Source organism: Sorex fumeus, unplaced genomic scaffold (assembly GCF_029834395.1).
Source record: "Sorex fumeus unplaced genomic scaffold, SorFum_2.1 ptg000047l, whole genome shotgun sequence".
Lineage (NCBI taxonomy): Eukaryota > Metazoa > Chordata > Mammalia > Eulipotyphla > Soricidae > Sorex > Sorex fumeus.
This window is the reverse complement of record NW_026606104.1, coordinates 26,506,904-26,525,429: the sequence shown is the minus strand read 5'-3', so window position 1 is coordinate 26,525,429 and position 18,526 is coordinate 26,506,904. Positions and strand designations below refer to the sequence as shown.

Here is an 18,526-nt window from a genome sequence, read left to right as displayed (position 1 = left end):
CCAGTGACGCTCCTTCGTCCTAACCCTGAGATTTTAAAAAGTGCCATATTCAAGGCTCTTTCAGGGTTAGGAGAATGAGACCCATCATTGTTACTGGTATTTGGAATATTGGGTACGCCACAGGGAGTTTGCCAGACTCAGCTGTATGGACAGGTTACTTTTGGTAGTCTGCCAGGTTGTCCAAAGCAAGAATGAGATAATAAAATGTCAACTTCTGGGAGCTGGGTTTTATAGTCTCTGGGTCTTGGCCGTTGATGGGTTTACACGGCGCCAGGGTGCCAGTTGGTGGGTGTGACCTCTGCCTACTGGAAGATGGAGGATCTGGGTGGAGGATGCTCAGCCCCGATCCGAGCAGGCTTGGAGATCTCAGCCCTGGGACCCACATGCCTTTGTTCCTCTTCCGGTACCTTCATGCCTGCGGAGAGTGGTCTCAGCATGGTTGTGGCTGGTTCTGGAGGTCTCAGCTGCCGGAACTCTGCTCGGGGCGGGGAGGGAAACTCAACCCGCCCCCCTGCAAGGGGCCCTGGTGAGGACAGCCAGATGCGGGGGTAGGAGACTCTGCAGGACACTCTGTTGTTGTGAGAGTCACCAGAGATTATATGCTTTACTTGTGCAGTGGAGACAGCACTCTGGAATTCTACTCAAAATGTGGGGTGGTGCTATCAGGGTACTGATTAGTGACTCCACTGACTTCATACTTGCAAGACAAGTGGTCTACTGTCTAGCTACAGCCTCCATTTCCTACTAATATTTACCATACTTTATAGCCCATCATCTCGTTCCTTTAAGGTAATAAGCATCTTAATTTTTCCCATATAATCCTCCTCTATTGTGAGCAATTATTTAGAACTCAGGATTCAATACAACTGTGCATAGATGCTTGTATATGCTGTCATCACCTTCAGGAAAAATCTTTGTCAACCCAGTTTTGACAACAGTAATTAATGAGCTTATTCTGGTTTCTTACTAGGCAGAAATATCTCTAATCTTCACAATTATTCTGCAGAATAGATTTTTCATTGGTCTCTATTGGTTAGGAGCTAACAATGACAGTCTTTGTGATTCAGTAGGAAAGACAGAATTAAAAATCAATAAGTAGGACCTGAAGGGATTGTCCAGGGGGTAAGGTACTTGCACACAGCTGACCCAGTCTGATCCCTGGCATCGCATTTAGTCCTCTAAGCACTGTCTGGAGTGATCTGAGCACAGAGGCAGGAATAAGTCCTGAGCACGTCTGGGTGTGATCTTAAAAGTAACCAGTCAAACAGTAAAATCTCTTTAAAAATACTTGACTAATGGTCAAAATGTTTTAAAAGATAACTTAGAGATCTTTGAAGCATTTTGAAGTGAAGTAATATAATTGGGAAGAGAAATTTGAGAGGAATGCAACCTGAACTTTTGTTGAAGGGTTACTGGAACAAAGTCACTTTATTGAACAGTATAGATCAAAAGAGTGAAGGAGAATAATACTTTATGACAAAAATTATATGAAGTTCAGCTTTTATATAATTGAAATAAAGTTTTATAGAAACACAACTATGCTTTTTTTGGTTATTTTTTTGGGGGGTCACATCTCTAAGTTTTCAGAGATTACTCCTGATCTCTGGCAGGAATTGGAGAACCATACAGGATGCTGGGATGAACCTAGTTTGGTTGTGTATAAGGCAAACTCCCTACCCACTATACTGTTGCTCTGGCTCTGAGCTCTGCTTTTTAATTTATCATGTCTGTGGCTGCTTTTTTATTATAGTGTCAGAGGTGAGTAATTTTGACAGATCATATGACCCACAAAGACTAAAATATTTACATCTGGCCCCTTACAAAGTTTACCAACTCATGATTTATGGAGTTAGAAATATATTGAAAGATTTGAGAGTTGTCAGAAAAATAGATATCAGTAAAAAGCAAGATAATATGAGATGCCCAGAGAAAATATATAATGTTGATTTGTGAGAGAAGAGAAAAATAAAACCCTGGGAAGCCAATGACTATGAAACAGTGAGAAGATCTGGCAAGGAAACTAAAAGTAAGTGATTTACATATCAAGATTGAAAGTTGTTATGGTGTAAAAATCAGATATATTTGTTTATATACTTATGTATGTAAACTATATATTTTGACCCTGTCTGTCTGTCTATCTATCTATCTATCTATCTATCTATCTATCTATCTATCTATAATCTATCCATCCTGAATCAGGGGAACTCTAGCTGATTCTTGGGCAACTGGGTCAGGTGGTTCAGTATTTGGTACAAATGGTGTTGGGGGCCATTAGGGTTACCTGAACAGTCATCAGGGATCTCCAGGACTATACCTAGCAGAGCTGTGAATTTTTTTTTTCTGCTTCTTTTTTTGTTTTTAACTTTCTCACCAAGTGGTATCCTGGTACTACTCCTGGCATGGTGCTCTGGAAACTATGGGCCTCCTCCATTTAAAGCTTGCATTCAGGGGCCGGAGCGATAGCACAGCAGTAGGGCGTTTGCTTGGCTGAGCTGGGTTCTATTCCTCCGCCCCTCTCAGAGAGCCCTGCAAGCTACCGAGGCAAAGCCTGTGCGGCAAAGCCCGGCAAGCTATCCGTGATGTATTCAGTATGCCAAACACAGTAACAACAAGTCTCAAAATGGAGACGTTACTGGGCCCACTCAAGCAAATTGATGAACAACGGGAGGACAGTGCTACAGGGGCCGGAGCGATAACACAGCAGGTAGGGCATTTGCCTTGCATGCGGCCAACCCGGGTTTGATCCCCGGCATCCCATATGGTCCCCCAAGCACCGCCAGGAGTAATTCCTGAGTGCAAAGCCAGGAGTAACCCCTGAGCATTGCTGGGTGTGACCCAAAATAGCAAATAAATAAAATTTGTAAAGCTTGCATTCAGCCTTTTGAGTTATCTCTCTGGTCTTCAGAGGGATATTTTAAAGAACTTGTATGAGTCAATACACTATGCGTGGCTATTTACATTGTTTAAATTTTAATAGTAGCTCTGTAAAATAGTTCTGATCTTGTATCAATATGTACGTACATAAATAAGGAATTTATTCCAGGGAATATGAAACTCTCTTAATAAGGGAGTTTATTAAGAGACACCATATTTAGTCCCCCAGCTCTGCAAAGAATTGTTCCTGAACATAAAGTCACGAGTAAGCCCTGATCACCACTGGGTGTGATCTAAGAAACAAAAAATAAAAGAGGAAAAGAGAGGTCTTATGATTGCTGTACAAAAGTAACATCTGTATATTTAAAGATTAAAATATAATTTGTAATTTTAGTAGGAGTAGTTGCTATAGACAGACTCTGTAGAAGAAAATCTAATTTTACTATATTAACAATAACTTTTTTCTTATACTTTAGAGAAAAATTATAATGTCATTGAATTTTTAATACTTTGTTATATTTTAAAACTTCATCTGATATTGGTTAATAGAACTGTGCTGTAAGGATTCTAAAAGTAGGTAGTGGTGGAGGAATCTTGGCATTTTGGTTATTAAAAACAATACTGGCACTGTTGTAAAAATAATTTATAAAAGTCATTTTATGAAGATCTAGAGAAAGTAGACAAAATATAAATTATGGGAAGGAATCATCATTACATAATTCTGAATCTTTAATGGCTGATATCAAATTTTTTCAACTTAGGTTCATACTCTGGGAAGAAAAGAACTTTTGCAGAAAAAACATTTGCATCCAATTTTGCTCTTGGTACAAGCTCATCTTCTGCACGAGATAATTATCCACAAAACTTAAAAACACCAATGTCTGCTGGAAATCCTCAGAGATCGGGTATTAGAGGTTGGACACCACAAGTGGGATATTCAGGTAAAATGTGTAATCTTGATTGAGATGACCTTTTAAAACTTTTTTGTATGTTGTCTGAGCATTAAACTGAGGGTAAGAAGCATGTACCTTACCATTAAGCCCCAGTCTTATGCAACTCTAAAAGTTTTGCACATAATTCACATTATTTCAGGCTAGATTGATAAGATTACATAATTTCTGATTTTGTTTTATTAATAACTGCAGGTTTACTTTATTTGAAATATTAGCAAACAGCACAAGAGGAATTCCTCTCTAATATATATGATGTTTTTAAAATTAAGAAGAAAATCCTGATAATACTGATGGTGATTTTTTTTTTTAGTACTTGAGTTTTAATTCTTCTGTTAATGCACTTGAGGAAATTGGTGAAATAGATTTTTTATGTGTGAGATTTTTCTAATGTACACATAATAGAATTTCATGACTTATAGGCTGTGGGAATGTATACTTTCATAAAATAAGAAAAAATTGTTTTTTCAAAGTGTTTCACCAGTGTACCTTAATGAAACAGATTGCATAAGCGTTCTAGTTGATTTATAATCTTTTCATATTTGTTTTTGCCAGACATCTTAAAGCATAAATTTTTATTTTCTTGGTTACTAGTGAGGTTAATTATATACAAACATATACATACATATATGTACATATACAATCATATATATATACATATATATATATGTATACTGTCACTGTCCTCCCGTTGTTCCTCAGTTTGCTCGAGCGGGCACAGTAATGCCTCACAACAAATTGTGGGACTTGTTACTGTTTTTTTGGCATATTGAATGTCACGGGGAACTTGCCAGGCTTTGCCGTATGGGTGATATACTCTCGGTAGCTTGTTGGGCTCTCCGATATATATGTGTGTGTGTGTGTGTGTGTGTGTGTGTGTGTGTATGTATAACACTGTAGCACTGTCCTCCTGTTGTTCATGGATATGTTTGAGCGGGAACCAGTAATGTCTCCATTGTTAGACTTGTTGTTACTGTTTTTGGCATATTGAATACACCACAGGTAGCTTGCCAAGCTCTGCCATGTGGGCAGAATACTCTTGTTAGCTTGCGGGCTCTCGGAGAGGGAGAGAGAATCAAACCCAGGTCGGCTGCATGCAAGGCACACACCCTATCTGTTGTGCTATCGCTCCAGCCCATATATATATATGTATATATATGTGTGTGTATACATATACATATACATATACATATACATATACATATACATATACATATACATATACATATACATATACATATATATATATATTTGGGGCCGTACCTGGTGTTGCTCAGGGCTTACTCCTGGAACTGTGCTCATATTTCATTCCTGATAGTACACATGTGTCCATACGGGGTACTGGGGATTGAACCCAGGTCGGCTGTATGCAAGGCAATATCCTGCCCAATTTACTATCATTTTGGTTCCAAAGTTGATTGTATTTTTGCTTACTTTTTGCCTTTATATCTTTTACTTTTGTTTGTGATCTTTGTCCATTCTATTTAGGTTTATTTTAATGAATTTGTAGAAATTTTCAAAAAAATCTCTTTAATAGGCTGAAATACAACAACAAAATAACTTACCAATTTAGTATCATTTCAAGTCATGTGCAGTGATACGTCGCAATTTCTTAATTCTCAGTGTGGCTTTGGCTATTTATTTGGGGTGTTTTGAGGCTCACACCTTTTATTGTTAGACTTGCCAGTGGTCTCATGTAGGGTGCAGTGCTTATCTATAATGAGGTGTAGTATTCTGAGATCAAAATGATAATACTGGGGCTCACACTTGGCAATGTGGGGTAGTACTGATATTTCAACTTGTACCTTCACCCATGCAACACAGGCAGTCTACCAATGAGCAATGCCCCTATGAACCTGTTAGCATATTTTGGTTATTTTAGTGGAACACAAAAATTTAGTATTGTGTGACCAGGGAAATAGTAATGTGGGGTAATGCACTTGCCTTGCATGTGGTTGAATTGAGATTAATCTCCTGTATCCTATATAGTCCCCTCCAGAGTGATCCCTGAGTGCAGAGCCAGGAGTAATCCCTTTTCAGCAGCAGGGGAGCCCAAAATGAGAGAGAGAGAGAGAGAGACAGAGACAGAGACAGAGACAGAGACAGAGACAGACAGAGACAGACAGAGGGAGGAGAGATTTTCATGTTATATATCTTATTATGAAATAATTTTCATCACCAGATATCCTTTTTGACTAAAAGTTAATATTGTCTGCTGCTAATGTAGCAACATTTCCTTCCTTCCTTCCTTCCTTCCTTCCTTCCTTCCTTCCTTCCTTCCTTCCTTCCTTCCTTCTCTCCCTCCCACCTTTTTTTTCTCTTCTGGGTGCATGGGGAGACTGGGCCACTCCTGGTTGTGCTAAGGGATTACCCTGGCTCTGTGCTCAGAGATCACTCCTGAGTGGTGCTAGAAGAGCCATATGCAGTGCCAGATATTGAACTGTGGTCAGCAAGCACCTTACCTCTGTGCTGTCTTTCTTGACCCTACTTCTTAGTTTTTATAGTCAGACTTTTTTGGCTTGCTATGGCTCTTATAACAAAGTACCATAGACTTTGTCAACAGAATTTATTTTCTTACAGTTCTGAAGTCTTAGAAGTCTGTCATCAGGGTATCAGCAAAATGCTGCATTTGGATCCCTCGTTCCTTTGAATTGCAGGTGGTCATCTATCTCTTAGATCTCTTGCATCTCTTAAATTGAAGATGTCCTAATCTGTTTTTGTAAGGATTCCTCTAATTGTGGTTTGGGGCCCACCCTAGTGACCTCTTTAATTACCTCATTAAAGGTCTGTGTCCTAATAGAGTCACATTCTGGAATGCTGGAGATTTGATTTTCAGCATAAGAATTTATGTTTGGAGGGCACTGTTTAGTCCATAAGAGCCACCCTTGATGTGTTTTAATTCTAATAATTTTTGGCCCCCCCCATTGCTTTTGAGGACAAACTTAAATATCTTGACATTGTTAATAAGGGACCGCATGATACAGCTCTTGTCAGTTTTTTTCCAGCATCTCCTCAGACTATTTTCTCACTTGTATTCTACATTTTTTGAGGGGAGAGGGTCATAGCCGGCGATGCTTAGGGGTTACTCCTGACTCTGCACTCAGTAATCATTCCTGGCAGTGCTTGGGGGATCATACGGGATTCCCGGGATTGATTCGGGGTTTGCCACGTGCAAAGCAAACACCTTCCGTACTGTACTGTCGCTCCAGCCCCACATTTTAACTTTTATGAATTTTTTCTTTTCAGACACACTTGGCAGTGCTCAGGGCTTTCTCCTGGCTCTCTGCTCTGGAATCACTAAAGAGCGATGCTCAAGGATCCATATGGGATGCTAAAAATTGAATGAGTTAGCCTCATGCAAGGCAAATGCCCTGCTCACTGTACTATCACTATGGCCCTTGAACTATTTTTACTCCCTAAGACTTGAACATGCTACTCTCCCTGTACCATTAGGCCTTTGTGCATGTAATTTCCTTTGCTGAGAATAGTTTTCTTCAACTGCTGGTCCACAGACCAGTGCTGGTCCACAGGAGACAAAGGTTGAAAACTATTAATCTGTTGTCTTGGCTATAACTATCGAGTTCATGAACTGGAATTTAGGACAGGTGCCAGTCCACAGCTGTAAAGAGTTTGAAGAATGCTGGCTTAGAAGTCTCCTTCCCCCCACGCCCCCTTTTTTTGTAGTGTGTTATATTTATTCCTCAGGTCAATGCTTAGTTGTTACATCTTTCAGAAAGACTTCTGTGATTCTGTAAGTCTAGGATAGTCTCTGTTTATGTGTTCCTACTTTGCTTTTTGCCAATAATGTTGCTATTTTAATTCTCTCCCTCTGCTAAACTATAAACTCTATGATGGCGGAGACTAGTTATCTAATTCCAACCTGAAGATAGAATCACATAATGATTCAAACAGGATAGTTTTAATAAGATAAGGTAAAGAATTACTAAACTTCATCTTGTTCTTCAATCCCATGTTTTCCCTTGAACACATATTTCACAGACAAATAAGTCTGTGTTTCTTTGCTTGCTTATTTCCACTATGGCCAAACTTGCATTCTCTCTTGCACATGTAATTTTTCCTTTTTCTCCCCTCACATCTTTCTAAATAAGTTTTAATAAAAACTTTCTTGCTTCACCAAAAAAACCCCAATTATTAAATTTTAATAAAAGAGTGACCACAGGCTACACGAATAACCTTTTTTTTTTTTGCTTTTGGGGTCACACCCAGTGATGCTCAGGGGTTACTCCTTGCTCTGCACTCAGGAATTACTCTTGACAGTGCTCGAGGGACCGCATGGGATACTGGGAATCGAACCCGGGTTGGCTGTGTGCAAGGCAAACTCCCTACCCGCTGTGCTATTGCTCCAGCCCCTATATGAATAAACTCTTTAAAGCATCCTAGCACTTAGTGACATTCCCAAGAGGTTAGTCATGCTGCAGATAGATCTCTTTGGGGATTCATTTCCAACACTAAGGTATATAAGGAGAAGGTGAAACTGATTATGCTACATTAGAGACTACAGATTTGCCTGCTGTCTAAGAAAGTTTAACACTAGGGAGGAACTGTAACTGGTGATGGATGTATAGTAGTTGTGACTCTGGTATGGGTAGGGGATCTGGATCTCCCAGTTGGAAGGATTATTGCTTGAATTTAATGATGGGAGACAAACTCAAGGAGACAAAAAAAAAGCAGAGGGATTTAGGGCACTGTTGTGGCCAGGAGGCCTAGAACACAAGATGTTTGTTTCCATAGGGCTGTCAAAAGATTATTACCGTGTCACTGCATCTGTGAAATTGCCAAAGGACATCTTGGATGTGTGGCTGGAGCATATCACCACCAGATGTCCTCATTCACCACTGATCACTGTGCCGCAGTGGAAATTGCTGGAGAATCCTTCATCCTGCAGGGTCCATCAGTGACCTCTACTGAGAAAACTTTACATTATACTCTATTTATATATACTTGAAAGGAAAATGCTTAAAGGAATGTCTTTAAAAAAGGGTTTCCTCTTCCCATTCTGCTTGTCTGCGGATGTTAGGAGTAACTGAAGTTGCACACACGAGTGGTTGTTATGATTGCACATTTGGTTGTGATGCTTGCTGAGGTGTGTACTTTTTAGTTGTGGTGCTCATGCACATTCTAGCTGTGCATGAGGGACCGTATGTGCTTGGTGGAGGTTATAAACTTTAATTTTGGTACTGGCAAATGTGTTTGCTGGGAGTCTTATACCTGGCTGTAGTGCTTGCATAAATTTTAGTTATCTTTTTTTGGTGTCTCTCATGCAGTTTTCAGTATGCTGGGAGCCTTTCCTAGTGATTCTTGGCCAACCAAGCCAGTAGGATAGTGCAAGGGCTGAGGAGACAATGCTGCTTAGGCCGTATGGTGCTGGTGCTAGGGATTATTCAGGGTACCCCAGTGGTGGGCTGGAGCGGTAGCACAGCGGGTAGGGCAGTTTGCCTTGCATGTGGCTGACCTGGATTCGATTCCTATGTCCCTTTTGGAGAGCCTGGCAAGCTACCGAGAGTATCCCGTCTGCATTGCACAGCCTGGCAAGCTCCCCGTGGCGTATTCGATATCACAAAAACAGTAACAACAAGTCTCACAATGGAGACGTTGCTGGTGCCCACTCGAGCAAATGGATGAGCAACCGGAGGACAGTGCTACAGTGCTACCCCAGTGGTGTTTAGACAGCTTCAGGATTACCTATAGTGGTGCTCATGGACCTCCAGGATTATACCCAGGATGGGGAGAAATGTGGTGCAGGGATCAAGCCAGAGTCAGCTGTTTGCAACATATGTGTCTTATTTCTCTGGACTCATGAATTTTAGTTTTAGTTGCAGTGTTTGCCTGGGATTACCCAGTTTTTAGTGATGCTGGTGATCTCAATTAGCAGAGAAGCAGTGACTGTGTGTGGTACATAAGAATCATTGTCATGTGTGGCCTCATCCTTGCAAGGAAGGCATTCTTGTCATTGAGACATTCCCTCTCTCCCAGGAATTCTGTCCTTCATTGCAGAGTTGATATTAAAGGGTGAATTTAGAGTTCAGTGACAATAATTTGGAAACTGACATCATTTCTATATATATAAACACACACACATATATATATCTCCTTATATATACGTTTAGCTTTCTTTTATGATAGCAGAATGCCTGTATAGGAGTACCTAAAAAGATGCATCTATTGTCCTTATCAGTGAAGTTGTTATTGTTTTCTAAAGTTTGAAGTCTCACAGTCTAGCACTCAGTATGATAATAATCACACATTCAGTCCTGATTCTATTGATTATTTTATTTATAGACTAAGTTTAAAAGTTAAGCTCTGAATAGTTGTGTGTAAAACTTTCATAAAATGAAGATAAGAGAGAAGATAATTGTTACTTTATACAAGGAAACCATGCTTAAAGTAAAGCTTGAAAATTGCCAGAGCTACTAGTTTTTAACTCTACAGATCATGGGACTTCAGTTATCTATGCTTTCTTTTTCTAGTGTCCCTTCTGTGTTTCCCTTACTTTCAGTAATGGAGTGACCCAAACGTTTATTGCTGAAAGGAATCTAAGTTTATTATCATTGTGTCTTTTTTTGGGGTTACTATAGTTTTCCATTAAACTTTAATATTGGAAATATTAAAGTTTAATATTTCCTCAGTGCCTTTGAGAATCATCTGGGTCCTAGAGTAATTGTCTTTGTCCACTGCTTAGAAATGTGATTTTCCTTGATAATCAGGATTGAAAATGCTATTCATAAATAACCCTCCTCCTCACTTTTTTGTCACCTTTTTATGTCATTTTATGATTTTTTAAAACCCATGAATAATTCCCTATGTTTACATGATTTCACATACCTTGAAACATTTCTACATTATCGCAATTATTTTACTTATTTATTTTTAGTGACACAGTTGTTTTATTTCAAGAAATTTACTGAGAAGCGTGAGGGGAGCAGGAAACTGGGGTGGGAAGAGACAGAGAGAGACAGAGATGTAGAAAGAGATTCTTTGAGAGGGAAAGACAGAGGGGGGACAGAGAGAGAGAGAGAGAGAGAGAGAGAGAGAGAGAGAGAGAGAGAGAGAGAACAAATGAGAGCACAGGCTTCTCCAAAAAGCAAAAAAAATGGTTTTTGGATGAGGGTTGCATACAATTTCTCCAAATTCTCTTGGCTTGGTGTTATTTGCATACATAAAAATTCATCTGGTTGCTATCACAGAAAAATCCTTGGGCTCTTGATGGTTCTTTCATATGCTTATCATGACCTTTAGATTCTCCTATAGTGTTTCTTTTTCTGAGGGTGTACACCCTTTTCTGGGTAGTGCCTTAGCTTATATTGAAGTTAATTCCTATAATCACTGTGATAAGGGCTTGATACTTGATAAGGGCTTAAGTTTAGACATGAAGGAAGGTTGGATTTAGAAGGGGCAACCAGTTTACGTATTCATAGATTTTAAGACACAAATCTCAAAATCAGTAATGTGGTACCCGCTTTGGAGTCAAACTGCTTGGGTATAATTTCCAGTTCCCAGACTCACCCATACTTCAGTAACTTTCTCAGTAAATGGAAAACAATAATGATTTCAGGGCCTGAGGATGGTGTAGTGGCAGAACAGTACCAACTCTGCAAGCCTGATACCTGGGAAAGCCACAAGTTCAGTCCCTAATGTAGCTTCATATGCCTGGATATGGTCCTAATGACTGCTGTTGGAAATATTTAGTGCTACAACAAATCATTCCGTCTCTGGTACACTGCAACCGAGTGTACAATTCCTAGAAAGCACTGCAATCACTATATGCTTGAGGACCACAACTAAGAAATGTGCACATCCCACCCCAGGACATTTGCAAGCATTGCCTGCAATTTTCAGGCAGTACCAAGTTGTGTGTGAACTCCCATCATTACAACAACAAATGGATGGGAATGAGAATAAAAGTAAAGATATCTGTTTGGTAGAATTGACAATTAAATGAGCTAATGCAAGGAAAGAATGTAGAACATTCTCAATATGTTAATCCAACATTATACAGATATTTCATAATTTGAGCTTATTCTGTAAAGTTTCTTATTTATAAAATGCACCTTATATATTGTCCTATATGATCTTTTGGTTGACTCTTAGGGAAATTATTACACAGTATTTTATGATTTTATGATTGTGGGTGAGGTGCTTGCCATGTACTCATTTGAGCCGGGTGTGTGCCCGATACCACATAGCATTTTTTAAATGCTACTAGGAGTGATCCTTGAGCACAAAGCTAGGAGTAAACCTTGACCATTGACTCCCCCAAAACGTGACAGTTAAAGGTAGGCAATCTAGATTTTATTTTTGCCCCAAATTTAATGTTTTTTTTAAAACTCCAATAAAGTGCAAAATAATAGTGAATAAATGTATTATTTCCAAATATGAAATTTAGTTTTGGCAAAACTTTAAAGTTGGATATTTTCTGAAAAGAATTAGAAATTATTATAAATGTTTATTTTCTTAAAAAACTTTCACAGCTGCATCTTCATCTGCAGTTTCTGCACACTCTCCATCAGTTATTGTATCTGTTGTGGAAGGGAGAGGACTTGCTAGAGGTGAAATAGGAATGGCAAGTATTGATTTAAAAAGTCCACAGATAATACTATCTCAATTTGCAGACAACACAACATATGCAAAGGTATGTATTTATAATTCTAATGTATATGTAATTGTATGGGTCTTATGCAGATTTTTTCAATTAGTGCTTTCCTAATTAGTTTAATTTTTGCAGAATAAAGTTATTCTCAGTTATACCAGTGTAAGTTACATGGAATAAAAATAAGATTGTATTAAATCTTTCTTTTATTTATTCATTTTTATTATTTCAGTTTTGGGCAGTCTTTCAGGCGGTTCTCAGGAGACTAGGGGGGCTTAACAGTGATTTTTGGCTGACTGGATTGTGTTGGTAGTTCAGTGCAATAGCTCAAGGATGTAGTGCTGCTCTATCTATATTAGTGATGCTATTATAATTTTATAAAATTAACATTTTTATGCATTATTATAAATATGTATGTGTGTTTATACTTGTGGGGATTTGGCGTCACACTTGGCAGTGCTCAGGACTTACTCCTATTTCTCTCTCTATTTAGTGGTCACTTTTGGTGGTGCCGGGGGAGGGAGACCATTATGCAATTCTGAGGGTTGAACCAGGATAGGCTGCATGCAAGGCAAGAGCCTTAACATCTGTGTTATATCTCTGGCTCCTAGAAATTTATTTTAATTAAATGGCAGTTGTAATTTTGAGTATATATGAATTAATTTTGAGTATGCTTTCTCATAAAAATATGGATTTTTTTGTTTTAGAAATGCTCAATTTACATTTAAAAATTATTTATTCAAATAATTTTAGGTGATTACTAAACTCAAAATTTTAACTCCTTTGGAAATAATAATGTCAAATACTGCTTGTGTTGTGGGAAATTCAACCAAGTTGTTTACTTTAATCACAGAAAATTTCAAGGTAAGTAATTTTTATTAGCTATATTAACATCCAAGATCTTAGTTTATTTAAAATCTATTTTTAAACATCATTCTAAAGAACAATAATATTAGAACTTTATGTTCAGTTCCCTAAAGTACTCATTAAATATTAGTCCTAATCTAAGGGACTGCTTTTATATCAAAAGAATAAGGAGCTCGAGTATTTAATTTGGCGCCCTTGATTTCCATTAAACAAAAGAAAAAATGTTTTAAGGAGTTTTCTCAGTCTGTGGGAGGCAGATCTGTAGGGAAGACTTGAATTTTCTTAGGTATAGATTCTTGAAAATTATTGTTTTGTTAGATTATTTGAAATTGAAGTTACTTTTCTCTTGGGCATATAAATCACCAGTAAGTACCTTTAAAAATATATTCCTCTGGCGTGTAATCAATTAATGTGAACAACCTTATGAAAATAAAAAAGATCTCAGGTTAGGGACCTCAGACCTTGGGACAATCACCTTAGTGAATATGGCATGTGTTTAGGTGACTGAACCATTTTTCTGGGTAGGCCCTTCTAACACCAAGGATCACAGAGAGAGGACTGTTCTCATTTCAGCATGAGTGGTGGCACTGGAGTTTGAACTCAGGACCTTGAGCTTACCAAGAAAACAAAGTATACTCTTGAGCCATCCTATGAGATTCCTAAGTACCTTTTCTTTTAATTTTATCCTAATTGTCACTGTCACTGTCACTGTCACTGTCACTGTCCTCCCGTTGTTCATCGATTTGCTCAAGCGGGCCCAGTAACATTGTGAGACTTGTTACTGTGTTTGGCATATCGAATACGTCACGGGTAGCTTGCCAGGCTTTTGCCATGCGGGCGAGATACTCTGGGTAGCTTGCTGGGCTCTCCGAGAGGGGCAGAGTAATAGAACTCGGGTCAGCCATGTTGGCTGTGTGTAAGGCAAATGCCTAACCCGCTGTGCTATAGCTCTAGCCCTTGGTGTCAGTATAATTAATGAGTTAAGGTGCTAGTGATTAAACCTAGACCTCACACTTGTGAGGCATGCATGTGCTCTTCTTCTGAGTAACAGCCCTGTACTATTTATTTTAGAGAATTTCATTTTTTTTTATGAATTATTTCAGCATTCCATGTTACTGTGTATTGCTTCACAGGTAGTTTACTATTCCACTACTCTAGTTTTCATCTGTGGTTCTGTGACAGCTAGAAGCTCTGATAATTTATCTAACCAATGTTCTCTTTCAATAAGTGGCTTTCTGCCATTTAGTTTTTTTCCTTCACTCCATAATTTTTTCCTCTTTTGTGGAATAAGGGCTGTGGTTCCAAACCAAGTAGGCAGCATTTTAGTTGAAATAATTATCTAGTGCAAATTATTTTCAGAATATACTCTATTTTGTTATGTTTGCAGATTTTAGCACATTTGGAATCTAGTTGAGATTTGATGTTCAGCATGTTTCTTATTGTTTTTTATCATATTTAATAGTTGTATTCATAGAAAATTTGTTGTGATGCTTTTAGAGATCCTGTGTAGTTTAGCTGTCTTTGTTTCATTGCCAACAAAATGGTCCCTGTTGTAATTCCATTATCTCTGTTAGATAGGTTTCTTTATCTGTTGTATCTTTCACTTATTACATCAGACTTCTTTTTGTATACCTTACCATTTTAGTGATTTTATTCTGACAAGGCATTCTTAAGTAGGTTTTTGTTTTGTTTTGTTTTGTTTTTTTGCAAGATAGTTTTTATTGAAAGATTTATTTATTTATTTAGAAAGATGTGAGGGACAAGAAAGATAAGCATGTTTTCAAGAGAGAACTTAGGTTTCTCCAGAGTGGAAATAGAGACAAGCAAGAGGGAACGATGTTCAAGGGAGAATGTTCAAGGGAGAACATGGATTTGACGAACAAGACAGTCTTTCTCAGTCTTTTGTGGTAAATAACAGAATTCAGCTTAAGCTTCTTAAAAAAAGGGAATGGTTCTGTGCTCAGGGATCATTCTTTTTTTAAATTTTTTTTTTCATTTTTATTATTGAAAAACCATGAGGTACAGTTGTAAACTTACAAATGTTTGTGCTTGGGTTTCAGTTATACAATGATCAATTACCCATCCCTCCACCAGTGCACATTCTCCACCGCCACAGGTCCCAGCATCCCTCCCACCCCTCATCCCCCCATCCCAATCTGCCTCTGTGGCAGGGCAGAATGGAAGGTAATATTATGTTGAAACTGGGTTTGACTAGCTAGATGCTCATATAGGTTCTTAGAGATGTCAAGTGCTTGTAGGTACTTGCATTGAAAAAGGTTGAGCAACCATGGTTTGGATGCCAGCCACATATGCTAGGGGGAAAAATAGCTCAGATAGAGAAGGGAGCACCAAGTAAAGGGTGTTGGGAGGATCCTCCCAGGATGGGAGAAGCATGCTGAAAGTAGACTATAGACCAAATATGATTGCCACTCAATGCCTCTTTTGCAAACCGCAACACGCAAAAGAAGAGAGAGAACAAAATGGAATGCCCTGACACAGAGGCAGGGTGGGATTGGGGGGATGGGGGGTGGGAGGGATACTGGAACCCGTGGTGGTGGAAAATGGGCACTGGTGGAGGGATGAGTACTTGATCATTGTATAACTGAAACCCAAGCACAAAATTTGTAAGTCTACAACTGTACCTCATGGTGTTTCACTAATAAAAATTTTTAAAAAAAAGAAAGAAAAAGGTTGAGCAAGTTCAAAATCTGGCATCCCTTATGGTCCCCTGAGCCTGCCAGGAGTGACCCCTGTGCAGGGAGTAAACCCTGAGCACCACCAAATGTGGGTCCTCCAAAAGTTTTGTAAATGTCCTGCTAAATTTTTTTTTATTAGTGAAACACCATGAGGTACAGTTGTAGATTTACAATTTTTTGTGCTTGGGTTTCGATTATACAATGATCAGATACCCATCCCTCCACCAGTGCCCATTTTCCACCACCATGGATAATATCCCCCCACCCCCATCCCCCCATCCCCCCCTGCCTCTGTGGCAGGGCAATCCCCTGTGTTCTCTCTCTCCTTTTGGGTGTTGTGGTCTGCAAAAGAGGCATTGAGTGCCAAACATGTTCAGTCCATAGTCTACTTTCGACATGCATCTCCCCTCCTGGGAGGATCCTCCAAACACCCTTTATTTGGTGCTCCCTTCTCTATCTGAACTGCCCTTTCCTCTAGGATACCCGGCTGGCCTCTAAGTTATGGAGTAATCCTCCTGGTGCTGATCTCAGCTATTCTTGGGTATTAATCTCATATTTTGTTACTTTATATTCCCCAGATGAATGCAATCTTTCTATGTCTATCCCTCTCTTTCTGACTCATTTCGCTTAGCATGATACTTTCCATATTGTACCACTTGTATGTAAATTTCATGACTTCATCTTTTCTAACAGCTACATAGTACTCCATTGTGTAGATGTACCAAAGTTTCTTTAACCAGTCATCTGTTCTTGGGCATTCAGGTATCTTCCAGTTTCTGGCTATTGTAAAGAGTGCTGCAATGAACAAACAAGTGCAGATGTCACTTCGACTATACATTTTTGCCTCTCTGGGATATATTCCCAGGAGTGGTATTGCTGGGTCACATGGGAGCTCAATTTCTAATTTTTTGAGAATCGTCCATACTGTTTTCCAGAAGGGCTGAACCAGTCGACATTCCCACCAACAGTGAAGGAGTGTCCCTTTCTCGCCACATCAGCGCCAGCATCGATTGCTTTTGTTCTTTTGAATGTGGGCCAGTCTCTGAGGTGTGAGATGGTATCTCATTGTGGTTTTGATCTGCATCTCTCAGGGATCATTCTTGATGGGTTCAGGGGAACATATGGGATGGCAGAAATTGAACCCAGATGTGCCATATGGTGTGCTTGGTATTTGAGGTAAAAGTATTATTAGCAGAGGGAAAAGTTAGTATTATAATTATTATCATGATTTTTTTCTTTTTGGGTCTCACCCAGTGATGTTCAGGGGTTACTCCTGGCTCTACACTCAGGAATTACTCCTAGTGGTATTTGGAGGATCATATGGGATGCCGGGGATTGAACCTGGATCAGCTGCATGCAAGGCAAATGCTTTACCCACAGTACTATCATCTCTCCGGCCCCAGTATTAAAATTATTATCATTATTACACATTAAATTAGAAGCAGTAACAAGTGGAAGAAACATGAATTTTATAGAAAAATATAAATTCATATCTTAGCTCTGGTACATTTCTACTGTATGATATTAGAAAAATTACTTGAGTTCTAAGAATTTTACTTACAGGAAAATTGGAGTTAATAAGACTTACACCATGGGTTATTGTGACGATGAAATGAGATAACTTTCAAACACTCTGCCACATAATAAATTCTCTGTCTGCTTATGTTTTTTTTAAAGTTCTTTTATAGTTCATTGTTAGTATAATACTTTTTTTAGTTCATTATTTTTATTCAAAGTATTTTTTTTTACTCAGCAACTTCATGCTTTTATCTGGTTCTTTTAAGAAAGTTCCATTGTCTCCTTTTCTTCAGTGTAAATTACATTTACCTCACATAAATTTACTTCATAGATATCTGGAATTGGTTTTTTAAATCTTCTTTGATTAATTTATTGTATAGATCCATTATGATGCAGTATGTAAGACCAAATGTAAAACCAAATGTAAAACATTTTGCTGTAGAGTCAAACTGCTAGAAGGTGGAGACTTTTTTTTTTTTCCCCTTTATTTTATTTTATTTTTTTTAAAGTTGTAGATTTACAATTTTTTGTGCTTGGGTTTCAATTATACAATGATCAGATACCCATCCCTCCACCAGTGCCCATTTTCCACCACCATGGATAATATCCCTCCCACCCCCATCCCCCCATCCCCCCTGTCTCTGTGGCAGGGCAATCCCCTGTGTTCTCTTTCTCCTTTTGGGTGTTGTGGTCTGCAAAAGAGGCATTCAGTGGCAAACATGTTCAGTCCATAGTCTACTTTCGACATGCATCTCCCCTCCTGGGAGGATCCTCCAAACATCCTTTATTTGGTGCTCCCTTCTCTATCTGAACAGCCCTTTCCTCTAGGATACCCGGCTGGCCTCTAAGTTATGGAGTAATCCTCCTGGTGCTGATCTCAGCTATTCTTGGGTATTAATCTCATACTTTGTTACTTTATATCCCCCAGATGAATGCAATCTTTCTATGTCTATCCCTCTCTTTCTGACTCATTTCGCTTAGCATAATACTTTCCATATTGTACCACTTGTATG

General features: G+C 38.8%; 1 protein-coding gene across 1 annotated transcript in view; it reads left to right on the top strand.

Annotated features, from left to right (window-relative positions):
- The window catches only part of MSH4 (mutS homolog 4), a 122,997-nt gene that overhangs the window by 7,356 nt on the left and 97,115 nt on the right, over nucleotides 1-18,526 (top strand). Inside the window, exons 3-5 of the mRNA XM_056122899.1 lie at nucleotides 3,636-3,815; nucleotides 12,314-12,474; nucleotides 13,186-13,296. Coding sequence (XP_055978874.1) covers nucleotides 3,636-3,815; nucleotides 12,314-12,474; nucleotides 13,186-13,296 — 452 coding nt within the window. The remainder of the gene's footprint in view (nucleotides 1-3,635; nucleotides 3,816-12,313; nucleotides 12,475-13,185; nucleotides 13,297-18,526) is intronic.